Source organism: Oncorhynchus keta, chromosome 21 (genome assembly GCF_023373465.1).
Source record: "Oncorhynchus keta strain PuntledgeMale-10-30-2019 chromosome 21, Oket_V2, whole genome shotgun sequence".
Classification (NCBI taxonomy): Eukaryota; Metazoa; Chordata; class Actinopteri; order Salmoniformes; family Salmonidae; genus Oncorhynchus; species Oncorhynchus keta.
The window spans coordinates 14,212,959-14,230,752 of NC_068441.1; the positions used below are offsets into that span (position 1 = coordinate 14,212,959).

At 43.4% G+C, this 17,794-nt stretch overlaps 1 protein-coding gene across 8 annotated transcripts in view; it reads left to right on the plus strand.

Annotated features, from left to right (window-relative positions):
- Window positions 1-17,794, plus strand: part of LOC118399852 (membrane-associated guanylate kinase, WW and PDZ domain-containing protein 1-like) — a 207,453-nt gene that overhangs the window by 97,801 nt on the left and 91,858 nt on the right. For 7 of the 8 annotated variants that reach the window (XM_052473364.1, XM_052473356.1, XM_052473358.1 and 4 more), the window contains exon 2: window positions 15,226-15,342. In XM_052473364.1, coding sequence (XP_052329324.1) covers window positions 15,226-15,342 — 117 coding nt within the window. Of the gene's footprint in view, window positions 1-557; window positions 680-15,225; window positions 15,343-17,794 lie in introns of those variants that run through there. The other variant, XM_052473362.1, reaches the window with a different exon arrangement.

Genomic DNA, 17,794 nt, shown 5'->3' on the forward strand with positions numbered 1-17,794 from the left:
GGCCCCCGAGTGGAGCAGCAGTCTATGGTACTGCATCTCATTGCATTTTCTGAAAATCCAGGCTGTATCACATCTGGCCGTGATTGGGAGTCCCATAGGGTGGCACACAACTGGCACAGCGTCGTCCGGGGCGGCTGTCATTGTAAATAAGAATTTGCCTAGTTAAAAATGTATTTGTTTGGAGAAGGCTCTGTGTCTTATGGATCCTGTTTTTAAAATCGACAACATTGTTCCATAAAATGCTTTAACGTGATTGAGAAAAACTGTAATTAGACTCCCCCTGCTGGTCTGAGATCAGTCTTTGTTGTCTGTGAAGCTGGCCATGCCGCACGGCTCTTCTCTGGCACTGACCCAGAATCAGCCTGTAACTAACTGGCACTGACTGTTCCACTGTCAGAAGAACACACTGCTGTGGGAGAGAGAGGGTTGACTCTGCATGGTAACAGACAGGACACACACACACTCCCAGTCAGTGTGTGTGGTGACACCGACGAATAGCGGAGCTGAGCGCTAATGTGGCTCTACCAGTCTGTGGAGATGGAGAAGTTTTGATGGAGCATCTGCAGGACTGTTCTGATAAGGATCATTGTTCCTGCTCCCTGGGAGATGGAGGATGTTGCTGAGCAGGCCAATGACTGCAGTAGTTTGGGGTTGATGGAGAGGATCTGTTATACAAGAGGTGTGGCATAGGGATGCGCCTGCATATTTGTGTGTCTCTCTCCCTCTCCCCTCTTGTTATTACCATGTCTCTTCTCATTATGCCACTATTCCCTTAGCCTATGCTGCTGTACAGCTTGGAAAGTGTGTGTGTGTGTGTGTAACAAACATTTGACTGTAGAGTAGATGTGAAGTGTGTAAATGTGGGTTTGTGATTTGGATAATGTCTCGCCATCGACCCGTGTGTGTGTTGTTTAACATCCTGGCCATCTCTGACTCAGCAGCACCGTCACAGCGGCAGGAAAGTGGGTCAGTTGTGCCCGCTCCAAGGGTCAGAGGAACAGGGTGGAGGGGATTGATAACAGAAGTACATTTGGAGGGATGGTTGATGTGAGAGGTGTGCTTGAGGAAAGGGAAGAAGAGCGATTTGGGTTTAATAGGCTACTATATAAGGAAGTATGTCCAGTGTAAAGCTTGGGCAAGGTTCAAAAGGATAGGAGGGGAAGGATGATTGTGAGACTATTTTAGCAGGTCCTTGATATCATCACCATGAACCTATGTCCTGTTTTTCTAAACCTTGGGAACAAGGCTGTAACGTGGTGGTCTCAGAAGTGGTAATTCCATCTTTGTCTTGTGCTTTAGATCATCTCAAAGCTGACCTGGCTATTTGATCTGTGTCTGTTGTGAGGAACATAATCATTATAATTAGAGGTTAATTAAGGAGGCTAGAGGCCTGTGATTACCGCACTGCACTGATGTCTTAATCAGAGTAGGTACACGTCTAGGTGGTGTTGACTGACATCTGCCACCTAGTGGCAGTGCTGAAAACTGGTACTTTAGATTTGTGTGTGTTGTAAAATTGTTAGATATTACAGCACTGTTAGAGCTAGAAACACAAGCATTTCGCTACACCCGCAATAACATCTGCTAAACACGTGTATGTGACAAACACATTTTTATTTACTAACTAAACTCCACTGACTATTCACAACTTGGGAGAATTAGTCAAATAAATCCTCTCTCGTGGTCAATGAGAAGTGTGTATGAATCCATGATGAAGATCAGTGCAGAACAGTTGGACATCAGGAGACGGACAAAGAGGTTAAAATATGCTTCTGCAGATTAATCACAGGGTTTCTCTCGCTGCCTGTCTCTATCTCTCTCGCCCCTGTGTCTGGACCACAGAGAGCAGAGCCCAGTAGGCTCCAATATTATCACAATGTGGACTGGGGAGCTTTATCAAACAGCCTTTAATTCAACCTCAGCTGTAGCTTATTTACCCAATAGAGAGAGACAGAATGGAAGGAGGGAGGGTGGCAGTGGAACAGGTTGAGAGGGAGGGAGAGAAGTGCCAGGAGACAATAAGCCTTATGTCATTTCTTCCAAGGAGATGCTAAACAGGAAAAATCAAGGTATCACACCTGTGATCTTTACAGCGTGGGTGTTTGGACCAGTCATATCAGCATACCTACCCATTGAAGAACGTGATCACTGACTATCTGCATTATTCACACACCCTCAGTCACGTGTGCTTGTGTCGTCACAGTCCATGCATGTGATACAGTGTGAAAGATCTTTATCTCAGAGAACCTTCACAGTAAATAGTGTGTGTGTGTGTGTGTACCCGTGACCTGAGAGAGCCTTTCCGACCAACTTCAGTCTTAATTTCTCCCCTCACAGACCAAGGCAATGGCTCTTCATGCTGAGCTGGCACAATGCTCTCACTAACTCTTTACTTCTCTCTGATTTTCTCAGTTTCTGTCTCTTCTGCTCTCTATACCTCTCCTTGAAGTTATGTTCTCTTCTCTCTCTCTCTCTCTCTCTCTCTTTCTCTTTTTATATATCTCTCTTGGCAGTGGCCCCTGTAGCCTGGGGACCTGGTTTAAATCTGGGAGCCAATCAGTGTTGCTGTCATAGGAGAGGAATGCAGCACTAGGTCTTAATGGGACCTCTCAGTAAGGAAGGCTGTATGATTGAGAGTTAATTACTTCCAGAATAACCCCACCCACCAATCAATCTATACTGCACTGTCAGGGATGACCTAAAATTCAACAAGATACAACTGATTAGGCATAACAATATATGCTTTAAAATAGACAAAAGGGATACGTTCACTGGAATGGAAAAAAAACGGACTGTCCTATAATGTCTCAACTATAAAAAATAACAAATATCAAAAATAACTAAGATCTAAAGTGCAGGAACAGAACATACATAAACCAAAAATGAACTCCAAGAAGGAACATTACACAGAGACTATAAGGGGTTCCATACTCTGTTCCAAGGCAAGTGTGCAAACCATCAAGTTCAAGTACAGACAATAATGATATATACAATGTAGATCTACTGATCATGTTTTAAGTACAAGCATTATTTTAGCAATAACAGTACACAATAACAACATATATCTGTACTTAGCTATTTTAAACTCATCAAGGGAAAAATAGTTCCCCCAGGGTGAACAGAGGGTTGGCATTTACCAATGACCCTCCAACCCTTCCAACAACCCTCCATTCTCAACCTACAAGTGAGAATGTCGCAGGAGGGGGTGGCTGCTTGTGACCAATTGTGCTATTTTGTGTTTTTTTTTTGCAAATAATATTTACGCCATCGTTTCCTATGACTGAAAAGAGCTTCTGGACATCAGAACTGCAATTACTAAACTCAAACTGGATGATGATTTTTCCTTTAATGAGTCTGACGCGAAGGAGATTAGTGCTCTTTTCGGACCAGGCCCAAATCCCAGTCATCCGTATGAATAGGAGAAGCCGTTAGAGGTTGAAGAGCCGGATGCCTGGCAAGACTGCATTGGCGATGGGATAATCCGCCTTTACCCTCCATTCTACTGGTGAACGTGTGATACCTGGAGAATAAACTGGATGTTCTCCGTTCGAGACCATCCTATCAACGAGACATTAAAATCTGTAATATTCTATGATTCACCGAGTTGTGGCTGAACAAGGACATGGATAATATACAGTTAGCTGGGTTTTCCTGCATCGGCAAGACAGAACAGCAGCCTCCATCAGGGGGGTGGTGTGCGTATCTTTGTCAACATAATTTGGTGTGCAATATCTAATATTAAGGGAGACTCAAGGATTTGCTCGCCTGAGTTCAAGTACCTCATGATAAGTTGTAGACCACATTATTCACATAGAGTTTTCATCTATATTCTTCGTAGCTGTCTATTTGCCACCACAAACAGATGCTGGCATTAAGACCACACTCAACAAGCTGTATAAGGCCACAAGCAAACTAGAAAATGGACACATCCAGAGTCAGCACTCCTAGTGGCCGGGGACTTTAATGCAGGAAAACTGAAATCCATTTTACCTACAGTAATTTCCACCAGCATGTCACGTGCAACTGCACGAAAAAAGAAACTCTAGATTACCTTCACTCCTCACACAGAGACGTGTACAAAGCTCTCCTTTGCCCTCCATTTGGCAAATTTGACGATAACTCTATCCTCCTGCATACCAACAAAAACTCTAATAGGAAGTAACAGTGACTCGATACGGAAGTGGTCTGATTAAGCGGATGCTAAATTACAGGACTGTTTTGCTAGCACAGACTGGAAAATGTTCTGGAATTCATCCGATGGCATTGAGGAGTTTACCACATCAGTCATCGGCTTCATTAAAAATTGCATTGACAACGTCGTCCCCACAGTGACCTTACCGACATATCCCAACCAGAAGCCATGGATTACAGGCAACATCCGCACTTAGCTAAAGGCCAGAGCTGCCACTTTCAAGGAGCGGGACACTAATCCGGACGCTTATAAGAAATCACACTACGCCTTCCGATGAACCATCAAACAGGAAAAGCGGCAATACATGACTAAGATCGAATCCTACTACACCTGCTCTGACATTTTTCGGGTTGTGGCAGGGCTTGCAAACTATCACGGCATACAAAGGGAAACCCAGCAGTGAGCTGCCCAGTGACGCAAGCCTACAAGACAAGCTAAATCGCTTCTATGCTCGCTTTGAGTCAAGCAACACTGTACCATACATGAGAGCATCAGCTGTTCCTGATGACTGTGTGATCACGCTCTCCGTAGCCGATGTGAGTAAGACCTTTTAAACAGGTCAACATTCAGGCACTCATAGCATGTGCTGACCAGCTAGCAAGTGTCTACACTGACATTTTCAACCTCTCCCTGACCCAGTCTGTAAGACCTACATGTTTCAAGCACACCACAATAGTCCCTGTGCCTAAGAACGCCAAAGTAACCTGCCTACATGACCACCGCCCCATAGCACTCACATCTGTAGCCATGAAATGCTTTAAAAGGCTGGTCATGGCTCACATCAACACCATCATCCCAGAAACCCTGGGCGTAGACCAATTCGCATACACCTTAACCAAATACATTTAAACTCAGTTTTTCACAATTCCTGACATTTAAGTTAGTTAGGATCACCACTTTTTATTTTCAGAATGTGAAATGTCAGAATAATAGTAGAGTGATTTATTTCAGCTTTTATTTATTTCATCACATTCCCAGTGGGTCAGAAGTTTACATACACTCAATTAGTATTTGGTAGCATTGCCTTTAAAATGGTTTAACGTGGGTCAAACTTAGCCTTCCACAAGCCTCCCACAATAAGTTGGGTGCATTTTGGCCCATTCCTCCTGACATTCCTCCACGCACACGCTTTTTCAGTCTGCCAACAAATTTACTGTAGGATTGAGGTCAGGCCTTTATGATGGCCACTCCAATAACTTGACATTGTTGTCCTTAAGCCATGAATGTTTAATGCTTTTCGACATGTCCCCAAATAAATGTCATTGGTTCAGAGTTTGTTTTGATATTTTAACCTGCGTGTTGTGGTCGCATTTGTTGTAGAGGGACAAAATAAATGCATGCACGATGGCGCACAGCTGGTTTGGGTTCCGTGTAACGTTATTTCCACCGTCATTTCTCACATGATGAAATGTACACACAAAAAGATCCCACCATGTCGAACGAACAAATTGTCTGTCTGCATTTATAAAATTGTACTGGCATATACTGTTTCCATCTGCACGGTCGTGACTTCTTTTCATGCATCAGCTAATTCATGAAGTGGTTGGGTGGAAACCTGGTTATTGTGAAAGAATGATGGCAAATGTTAAACTTTATTTCTGGAATAAAGTTATATATGTGGGATATAAGAAAGAATCTCTGTCGCTCGTCATTCATATATTGGGCTCCATTTTAACAAACCGTATGCAATGGTAAATCTACGGGCAGGCGCTATAGGTTCAGGTGTGTGTAAGAAATATTTGTACTATTTTCACTATCAGTTATCCGCGCACTTGCTACGTTTGGAGCAAAAGGGCTGTGTTTTGATGAATAAACAAGTTGTGGGTGTGTCGAGGCTTGGCCTCTCAAGGGCCTATCAGAACGTGCTGCATGGCAAAATATATGGGTGTTTCAGTTTATGTATTGCCTTGGAATCAACTAATCAACCAATGTTACATGGAACCCAAACCGGCTGCGCGCGTGCGCCACCCTACACCAAACGCGATCACGGCACGCAGGTTAAAATATCAAAACAAACTCTGAACCAATGTCATTCATTTGGGGACAGGTCGAAAAGCATTAAACATGTATGGCAATTTAGCTATTTAGCTTGCACTTGCTAGATAATATGTCCTATTAAGCTAGCTTGCTGTTGCTAGCTAATTTGTCTCCTCCTTTCCAGCCCTTTTCATGTTTGAACTTATATGGTGATTGGCATCTAAACTTTCGTAGTATTTCCACGACCACCGGCAAAACAGTTTGTCTTTCAATCACCCACGTGGGTATAACCAATGACGAGATGGCACATGGGTACCTGCTTCTATAAACCAATGAGGAGATGGGAGAGGCAGGACTTTCAGCGCGTTCTGCATCAGAAATAGAACTGACTTCTATTTTAGCCCTTGGCAACACAGACGCTCGTTAGCGGCGAGCAGTGTGGGTGCAATAATTGAATAACATGTATTTCTAAAATTATTTTGCGATGCTCGCTCACGCGACGTGTCCGGGCTGGTCAGCATGTCAGTCTGTAATCGTTTGTTAAATGGCTTACAGGAATGAAATAAAAAAAATTATACCTATACCATCTTTGCTAAATACGTTAATTTCAACCCATTTGCAGTCCACATTGTTCTAATTAATTGCATGGCTTCAAAGGCAAATGGTGCTATGCTTTGAGAACTGAAATACTGGTGGATGTTGTGACTGATATCCTGCAATAATTGGCTGTTGAGACTATAGTTTTTGTTGTTTTTCTTGGAATTCACTATGCCTATTGTAAATTGCATTTAATAAACTAGATTAAATTAATTATTGATAAGGCCTAAAAAGAGAACAAATAATTCTAATCAAATTCTAAACCAAATGAAACAACTTGTTTTAAATAGGCTATGTCACACTTACAGGCACCAAAAATAGCTCCCTTTTGGGCATTTAATATTAAAACAAAGCAGACTATGGAGGGTTTGATGCACATCCAAAACGAGACCTGCATGGCTAAAATAATGTGGGCCTGCCTACAATGCATAGATAAACAAAGGAATGTCAGCTCACTGTTTTACTCCTCTCAAACTTGATATTTTAATAAAGCTTTGGCGATTAAGATGTATTTAACACCAGGTTGATCTTAAATATCTCTATTAGTGCTGCACAAATCTAGCACTTTGGATCATGTTTTTAGGGACACACCTCAAATATTACCACCCCACCTATTTGAGCACAAGCGAGCTGATATAAGACAGGTGAATTGCTGAACCTGGTGTTAATGGTGGAAAATGCCAGTGTGCAAGTTTTTACATGACAAAATTGCAAACTAACGTGTGTTTGACACTAGCACCGTCTTAACGCCAGCCGAAAATAGAGCCCATTATGTGTATAGTGCAAAGTGAGTGTTAATGTGCATAAAATGAAAAGGATATTTGTTAGGCAGTGGTTTTTACTGTTTAGCTCGCGGTGCAGCCGTCACACACCACCCCTCTAGTTTCCAGCTGGCAGGCCAGCAGGAAAGGAAGTCAGCCGTGGCATTGTCCTTTCCCGGGACATAGCTGATGGTGAACCTGTATGGCTGCATGGAATGGTACCAGTGGGGGATGTGGGCATTGGAGTCCTTTATCCTGTCCATCCACTGCCGAGCACCATGGTCCATCTCTACTGAGAACTTCCGGCCAAAGAGAGAGTACCTGAACGAATCGAAAGACCACTTGACTGCCATGCACTCCTTCTCCACTGTTAAATACCAAGCCTCTCTCGGCAACAGCTTCCGGCTGATGTAAGGAATTGATCATGTAATTTCAGATACGTGAAGCTAGCCTGATGATATCTCTCAATATTTGCCACCGTTAATTGGATATTTGAGTGATATAAAAGGGAACTATTCCTGACAAGTGTAAGTGGTTTAGGTTAATTTTCCTTCCTTTGTGGGCGCTCTGCCTGTCAAGCATCAAAAGGGTGCATTTGCAGATGTGCTGTTAGCTGATAACGTTCACTTTGCAAGCTACTGGTAGAAACGTTGTACAGTTGGCTAAACATAGTGGTAAGGAGACCTAATGTACTTTTTCCCCCAACCAACATATGCTTACATAGCGAAGTTGTCTAACATTATCCCCTTTTGTTTTTAAGAGTGTTTAATCACGATGTCAAGCTCATTCCAAAAGCATAATCTCTAATGAGGCAAATGTTGCTTGCTTAGCTATCTAGCTACATGCCAAATGAAGAAGGCTACCCTCACATATCTGAAACGATATGATCAATAAAAAGCATGCAGTTACTTGCTGTGTAACTCTGATGATAGTGATGATATTAAAACAAAGCAGCTCTAACATTTTATTTAACAATCCCTTGAAAACAGCATGTACTATAGTTGTCACTGTTTTTTTGCGGAGCTGTGGGTCTCCTCCCCCGAGCAGCCAAATCAAACACATTGCAATGTATTGTGACGCGTATTGATAGCGACCTATAAATTACTCTGTCACGTTTGCCATTCCTCATCTGCTGATCCAAGGCCTGTGTTGTGTGCCCGTGGCCTTAGTTAAACAATAAGTCATTTAAACTACAAATGATAATCCTTCTCTCTCTCTCCATCCCAGGTCTTTGATTTAAGGTGACATTCTATGACTACATTTCCCCCCAACAGAGTAAACAGATCCATCAATAATACAGCTGTGTATATCAGCAGCCATTTGTTGTGTGTTTCAGTGTAGATCAGGGTTGGGCAACTTTGATGGGGGTGAAGGCCACAAAACATATATGAAATCACGATGGCCGCAGTGGCTCGCGGGTCTGTGTACCCACATCCCCTGCCCCCCCATATTCTACACATTTTACCATTGGGTGTAGATAAAATGTGTGTGTGTGTGGCGGGGCAGTGTTACACTAGCTTAATCCCTTAGATCCTTATAGAGTATTTGATTATAGGGCTGTGTTTCCCTTGCCTGTCTCTTGATTAATCACCCCTGGTGAAAAGAGGTGTGTGTGTGTGTGGTTATGAACAATGATATTATTATTCCTTTGTGTGTGGTTGCAGGTCAGCTATACAATGATTCATTTTCAGTGGAGGTAGTAGTGTGCACCTGATACTTTAGCAGAAATTCATTAGTTGTACCAGAAACTCGTTAGAAAAACTGTCAGGAACGCTACAGCAGTCCTGATGTGGCCTGATGTGTTTGTAGTTTTCCAGTGGTCCAGCTGGGGGCAGCAGACCAGGCTCGCAATCTGTCACCACTGCAGTATGCATGCTAATCCCCTTGGTGTTGCCATGGCGACAGGGCCCAGTGGTGACGCAAGAGAGGCCTAATGAAGTGGAACGCAGAGGGCAGTGTTGAGCCGAGAGATGTAAGTAGAGAGACAGACACAGGCCTAGAGGAAGGGGGAGAAAGAAAGGAAGAGCGTAGTACACTTATTTACAATGTGCTTATCACTATCTCAATAATTCAATAAGTATGGTGCATGTTTTGTCATTCATAGCTGAGACCATTTACTCAGTTTATTAGGTACACCCATCTAGTACCAACTCGGACCCCCCGACTCCAGAACAGCCTGAATTATTCAGGGATTGCAAATGTTGTTATCAAGGGACCTAATGTGTGCCAGGAATTCGCCACACCATTAGACCTGTACAGTTGACAGCAGGCAGGATGGGGCATGGGCTCATGCTGCTTACGTCAAATCCTGACTTTGCCATCAGCGTGACGCAACAGGAACCGGGACTAGGCAATGATTTCCACTCCTCATTTGTCCAGTGTTGCTGATCGCATGCCCACTGGAGCCGCTTCTTGTTTTTAGCAAATAGGAGTGGAACCCAGTGTGGTATTTTGCTGCAATAACCCATCCGTGACCAGGACTGATGAGTTGTGCGTTCCCAGATGCCGTTCTGCACACCTGTTGTACTGTGCTGTTATTTGCCTGTTTGTGGCCTGCCTATAAGCTTGCGCGATTCTGGCCATTCTCCTTCGACCTCTCATCAACGAGCTGTTTTTGCTCTACTAGTCTGCCACTGACAGGATGTTTTTTGTTTGTCGCACTATTCTGTGAGGCCGGACGTTTCTGAGATACTGGAACTGGCGATCGTACCACACTCAAAGTCGCTTAGGTCACTTGTTTTGCCCATTCTGCCGTTCAGTTGAACAGTAACTGAATGCCTGTTTTATATAACAGGTCACTTGTTTTGCCCATTCTGCCGTTCAGTTGAACAGTAACTGAATGCCTGTTTTATATAACAGGTCACTTGTTTTGCCCATTCTGCCGTTCAGTTGAACAGTAACTGAATGCCTGTTTTATATAACAGGTCACTTGTTTTGCCCATTCTGCCGTTCAGTTGAACAGTAACTGAATGCCTGTTTTATATAACAGGTCACTTGTTTTGCCCATTCTGCCGTTCAGTTGAACAGTAACTGAATGCCTGTTTTATATAACAGGTCACTTGTTTTGCCCATTCTGCCGTTCAGTTGAACAGTAACTGAATGCCTGTTTTATATAACAGGTCACTTGTTTTGCCCATTCTGCCGTTCAGTTGAACAGTAACTGAATGCCTGTTTTATATAACAGGTCACTTGTTTTGCCCATTCTGCCGTTCAGTTGAACAGTAACTGAATGCCTGTTTTATATAACAGGTCACTTGTTTTGCCCATTCTGCCGTTCAGTTGAACAGTAACTGAATGCCTGTTTTATATAACAGGTCACTTGTTTTGCCCATTCTGCCGTTCAGTTGAACAGTAACTGAATGCCTGCTTTATATAACAAGCCATGTGTCTCACTGTCTGTAGGAGCGAGCCATTTTTGTGAACGGGGTGCATGTTCTGTCTGTCAGAGTGGTGAGTAACAGGCAGGCAGTTATGAGGTAAATCAGTACCAGGAGAATGACTGGGAGCCCTGATGGCCCTGGTGACCATGCCTTTAGCGTAGTGACAACTCTCTCTCATTAAATAACAGTATAATTCGCTGCTGGTAATGAAGGCCTTGATCTAGTATCAGATTATCCCTGATCCTAACCTTAGCAATCACGGGTGGTGAAATATATCTGATCTAGGACCAGTGGTTAGGGTCATGGTATACATCCTCCATGTAGCCTAGCTCCATCCCACTGCTGCTCCTTTAATTGATTAATGAGCCTGTCGTTAACCCTGCTTCATTAGGCTATCCACAGGACACACTTAGCAGGACAAAGTTTGACATGAAAATGCTGAAGAGTTTATTGTATAATTAGCCATTTCTGCATTCAACACTAGTACATGGTGGCTCAGTCAGACGAGACAGAGGATACTGTAGTTGTGTGTCCATACTCAAACCCTACCCACTGTTGGGGGGCTTAAGGATATCTGCAAGGAGGGCTCTGTTTGGAGGAAATATATTCACTAATCTGGTTGAGGGATTTAGGGGACCAACTGTTGCCTCTCACTATTACCCTTATTTCTCTCCAGTGTGGTTTGTTGGGCCTGGCAGCCTGGGACTGTGGAGTTAAGGAGAGGGTGGTGGTGACATGCTGTCCTGAAGCTGTGTTTTGTAGTGAAGAACGTTTTGGGCTTATTGATGATATCTCAGAGATACAGCGAAATGGGCCATTATCTGGTCCAGGTTTGTTAGGGTGTGTCCTATTAAGGTGTGGAACAAGGAAGCTAGTCTAGCTAGCTTATTAGCCCTACTGGCATACTGACCTTGTTGTAGGATCCTCAGTAGAGTAGCAGCATGATGTCAAACAGAGACTAACAGTAGGTTGACCTGGTCTTACATAGCAGGCCATGTCAACTGTCCCTTTGTTGTCATGTTATTGTACAGACTGTCCTGTCTTCCCATAATGTAGTGATGCCAATGGACTGTCCCTACCAGCTGAGAGACTCTGAGGGATGCTGGCTGCCCTTGTCTTCTAGCAGCAGGCACATTATTTAGGCCATTAGTGATTAGCTCAAGGACGTGGTGCTACCGCCCATCTCACACTGGGCTCTCTGCGGTCAATGACTCATGAAGTCAGCAGAACAAGCACTTTCTAGAGGTGTGTGTGTGTGTGTGTGTGTGTGTGTGTGTGTGTGTGTGTGTGTGTGTGTGTGTGTGTGTGTGTGTGTGTGTGTGTGTGTGTGTGTACATGTATACACACAGTATGTTGAGTATGTGAATGTACCTGTACCTGTTTGTGTGTGCTCCTGTTTGCCATTTGATATCATCTTCAGTAGAGACAGATAAATCTGTTGACCGATGTTATCGGACGATATTAGCCTTTCACAGAAATATTTGTTTCTGTCTTTATTCCACAGATAAAGCACCAATATTACAATGCACAGTACCAGTCAAAAGTTTGGACACACCTGCTCATTCAAGGGATTTTCTACTATTTTCTACATTGTAGAATAATAGTGAAGACGTCACAACTATGAAATAACACGTATGGAATCATGTAGTAACCAACAAAAGTGTTAAACAAATCAAACATTTTTTTAGATTCTTCAAAGTAGCCACCCTGACAGCTTTGGACACTCCAAACGTTTGACTGGTACTGTATTAAAAATCTCAAATGGATACCTTATTTACATAAGTATTTAGACCCTTTGCTATGAGACTCGAAATTGAGCTGGGGTGCATCCTGTTTCCATTGATCATCCTTACGATCGTGGAGTGCTGATGGTGGTGCCAGCCTGTTCAGACGGGCAGGCTAGCTGCGGGTCTGTCATGGTCAGACTGCTGCTGGAACTGTCCCGTTTGTTTGTGTCTAAGACTATCCATTGGCCTGGGGAAACTGTTTTAGAGGTTAAGACACAATGATATGCCTGGATGGGAGAGGGTGGGCCAAAGCCAGACTTTACTTCCAGAGAAGGCATATGGTAGAGGGCACACACACAGCTGTAGGAGGTTTTCAACGGGGGGAAATAATGTTATCATTCATGCAGGGACAAATCTCAGAGCATCAAAGCAATTGACACTTTCCAGTGGCTGGGCCCAAAAGCCAGAGGACAGAGAAGAACAGGATGAGTTTGAGGAAAGGCCATTAACTTTAACACAGTGGTGACACTGATGACGGGTATCTGTCACAGCAGGAGAGGAGATGTGGTGAGGGAGGTTCTCGCATGACTGGGTGGATGAGTGCAGTAGCCTTCATTGCAGTACACTAAGAGCAGTGTGCTAGAAGTATGTGCTAGGCTTGCTACCTTAATCATTGTATTAGAGGCCTATGGCTTTATTTACCAGCGGAGTAGTCCTGCACAGTGATGCGCACACACTGTTTCCATGGCAACGCAATCTGGTGGTTTTAATTCACCAGCAGACTCTTTGTTGGCCCGATAAGGCCAAAAAAATGGCTCAGCAGCATCCAACCATTCAAAGATTGTGGTTAGAATGTACAGTGCTGTCAGGAAGTATTCACACCCCTTAACTTTTTCTCACATTTTGTTGTCTTAGAGCCTGAATTTCAAACACAGATTTAACCACAAAGACCCGGGAGGTTTTCCAATGCCTCACAAAGATTGGCACCTATTGGTAGATGGGTACAATTAAAATAAAATCAGTAATTGAATATCCATTTGAGCATGGTGACTAAAACCGTTACAGAGGTGAATGACTGTGATATGAGAGAACTGAGAATGGATCAACAGCATTGTAGTTACTTCACAATAATAAACTAATTGACAGTGAAAAGAAGAAAGTGCAGAATTCTGGCAACAAGAGGCACTAAAGTAATACAAATGTGGCAAAGCAATTGACTTTTGTCCTGAATACAAAGTGTAAGTTTTGGGCCAAATCCAATACAACACATTACTGACTACCACTCTGTATTTTCACGCTTAGTTGTGGCTGCATAATGTTATGGGTATGCTTGTAATCATTAAGGACTGGGGAGTTTTTCAGAATGAAAAATAAATGGAATTGTGCTAAGTACAGGCAAGAAGACAGTGAATGTTCCCGAGTGGCCGAATTACAGTTTTGACTTAAATCTACTGGAAAATCTATGTTAAGACCTTAAAATGGTTGTCTAGCAATGATCAACAACCAATTTGACAGAGTTTGAAGAATTTTTGAAAATAATAATGGGCAAATGTTGCACAATCCAGGTGTGGAAAGATCTTAGCGACTTACCCAGAAAGACTCAAAGCTGCAATCACTGCCAAAGGTGCTTCTACAAAGTATTGACTCAGGGGTGGGAAAACTTACGTAAATGAGATATTTATTTAATTGAATTCTCAACAAATCTGCAAAAAAAAAAATCTAAAAACATGTTTTCACTTATGGGGTATTGTGTGTAGATGGGTGAGAGAGAAACTGAATGAATCAATGTTGAATTCAGGCTGTAACGCAACATGTGGTGTAAGTCCATGAGTATTAATACTTTCTGAAGGCACTGTATCTGTCAATCACACAGAGGGATCTACATCATACAGAAGCACAGAATCTCACATACACAATAAAAACCATGGATCTTATTGGAGGTCAGTATCCCTCTGTCCTCCTGCTTGTTCTGATGGGATTTTGTCATTGAGCTCACTGAATCATTGCACCACCGTATACAAAAATAAACTGTAAAGAAAACCATGGCAAAAGGTAGTGCATGTGTTCATCATATCACAGCATATGTTAGCATGTGCGAACGCTCTCCCAAGGACTGTGTCGCTGTGACGTGTCAAGAGGAAACCGCTTGGCTCCTCTCTCTCTGGCGAGCATTGTGTCAGCGGCTAACAGTTAGCCTTTCCACTGTGTGTCTGAGAGACAGATGGCCTAGCTGTGGGAGGGGTCTAAGCCACCAGGCAGCACTGGGACGACGGGACTGACTGGCTACAGCCCGGGAGAGAGGGAGCTAGCCAGGTACCCCTCTGAGTGACTATGGAAGGTGTGCAATGCAGTGTCAAACAGACGATACAAAGACCAAGTGAAAGAAACATGGATAGAGTGAGAGAGAGATCAGTCTAGTCTACTCAGTTATATTATGCTTATTCATGTCCGACTGGTTTCTATGGACGTGATGAAATGGGCTGACTACAGCCGTGTTGTTTGGATTTGTCGTTGTTACATGGCATCTGTATTCCTGTGATGTGTTGTGATGTACTTAACACACATCTTCCTGTTTGTCTGGCTGTCTACAGGAAACAAGCTGAATAAGGACCTGAAGCACTATCTGAGCCAGCGATTCCAGAAGTCCTCTCCGGACCACGAGCTGCAGCAGACCATCCGAGACAACCTCTACCGCCACGCCGTGCCTTGTGAGTAGCACACCCTTTTATACTCCTCCTCGTCGTTCTCTTCTTCCTCCTTATCTTGATGTCATTGTTTTGTAGCTTTGCAAGGACTCTGTGCTGTTTGGTGAAGCTTCACACTGGACATTGGTGATTTTGGCTGGTCATATTCATGTTGCTGTATGTCTCTTAGTCATCTGAATGGTTGTCAGGTTTTAAGGGAGCTTCTTTCCCCTCAAATAAAAAAAATACTTAGATTACTATTTGAGTCGTAAGCACTGGACAACACACAGACCGCAGTAGATGGTGGTCTCCTCCCACTGACGATTGGAACCAGATTAATATGGAGCTCATGCTCTCAACCCTCGTCATTCATTAAATCAGCCAGATGTTTAGTTTTCAATACTATGTGATTAGAGCAAGAAGCTCCAGCACACCCCATGGTCGATAGGCCAGGAGGCTCTCCCTCCTCTCGATCAATAGGCAGAGTGATTAAACGCACTACGTCTTGATCAGAACCTCACGCACATCTTCACTCCTATTTTTTCTCACATTGTACAGTATGTCATGATGTCCAAGGATTCAGGCCTGTTTTCTGTGGGGCAGCTGTCCTGTATAGATTGTGTGAAGGAAATGCAGAGGTACCTTGAGGCTTCGAATGTATCATATTTCTCTAGTGTCAATAATGTTTCACAGTGACGTGGGGGGACCGATAGTGCAACATTGCGATAGATCAAATTCTATTTGTCACATATGCCGAATACAACAGGTGTAAACCTTACCGTGAAATGCTTACTTACAAGTGCAGTTTTAAGAAAAATACCTAAATCCAGCTGTGTGGACCAATCCCTGTACAGCAGCTGGGATTATCATCTTCCTCATAATGGAGATGGAATTCCCTAGTGATCGTGAGCTGGCCATGACACTCAAACAGATGGAAAGAGAGAGAAGGAACTCGATCAACTCATAGTACATAGTGAGACTAGGAGTCCTGCACAGGACATACAATGTGTGATCAGGTTAAAGATGTGTAGTTAGCAGCAGCCATTTTGCATTTGTCATTAATGCGTGGCAGGGTTCTCGTGGTTTATTTGTTATATGAAGCATAGTTTATTTGTTGGGCTAGGTTACTTTAGTCCCCTTCACCCAACCCACAATTCAATGGGTCTACTGCATTATCAGGGCCTTGAGTAGTAGGGGCATGTCAACAATGTTAATTACATGCCTCTCTTTCAATGCTTTGTTATCCAAGCATGTTTTCTAATGCCCCCAGATACACCATCAAAGTCTACTCCTATAGTGCAAATCTTCTCTTGGGGCCCCATTGCAAAATAGGTAGAATTGCAGGAAATTTGCTTCAAAACTGCAATTATTTTTCTCAGCAAAATATATCAAATCTAGCTTTAAAACTGTATAATGTTCTCTCTGCCCATGGCAAAATGTGTAGAATTGCAGAAAATGTGCTTTAAAACAGCAAAATGTATCTGCGGCCAAGAAAAACACCCGCTAACCACTGCTGATGAAATAAATCCTAGGGGGAACACTGTCCTAACAGGACTTTTTCCTAAGGATTCTCATCATTGGGTATTCAATTAGTTTATTCATGACCCTCTCACGCAAATTGCTATCTGTATTCCAGGGGCTTTTTTCTGAGGACTTTATTGGAATTACCCAGTGTGCCATATGTCAGCCAGACAGGCCTGGATTGTGCTAGTCTGGTCATAATGGCCATTTTAATTACCAAAGGCCTAGCTCTTCTCTCTGACTCTCATTGACACCCTGATAAACTGTATTATGGTTAACCAAGGAAACATATCACCATGAAGGTGTACCATTTGTACTTTGTGATATGTCGTAATAAGAAGAATGCCTAGCTAGGAACATTATTTTGATTGGTTCCCACTGGCTGTTGGTGAAATTTACATTCCCGGATAATCGATTTACATTTATTAATTTGATTAATTTATTCCAAAAAGATACATTATAGATTCGGGAAGAGGATGTGAGAAGGGCACCAAGACTGGTTATGTTGTCAGCAGTGGTTTGGTTTCTCCACTGGTCATCTCCAGGCCCTGGAGACTGGAGGTCAGTGTGTGGTGGTATAGTTGTGTCCATGGGTCAACTTGTGTGTGCATGAGGAGGCTGTGATTAATGGACAGAAAGCAGCTGGAGGTGACAGATGGCCTAACCCTACTCGCTCTGCTCTACTCCTGACTGGGGACATCCTCCTCAAGCCTCTCGTCTCCTCTATGGTGCTCAAACCATTCAGCTCAAACTCCCCTCCCTCTCTCTCACACACACACACACACCATCAAGACAATGCTTGACTCCACTCTATCATCATTCATGTAATCAGACAGCGTCTGTGTGTGCAGCTGCTTCTTTGGTTAACATGCTGAAGCTTTGAAAGGCTGACCAGAGTGTGGCCCCACCAGGTGGCCAGTGACTAGAGTGTGGCCCCACCAGGTGGCCAGTGACT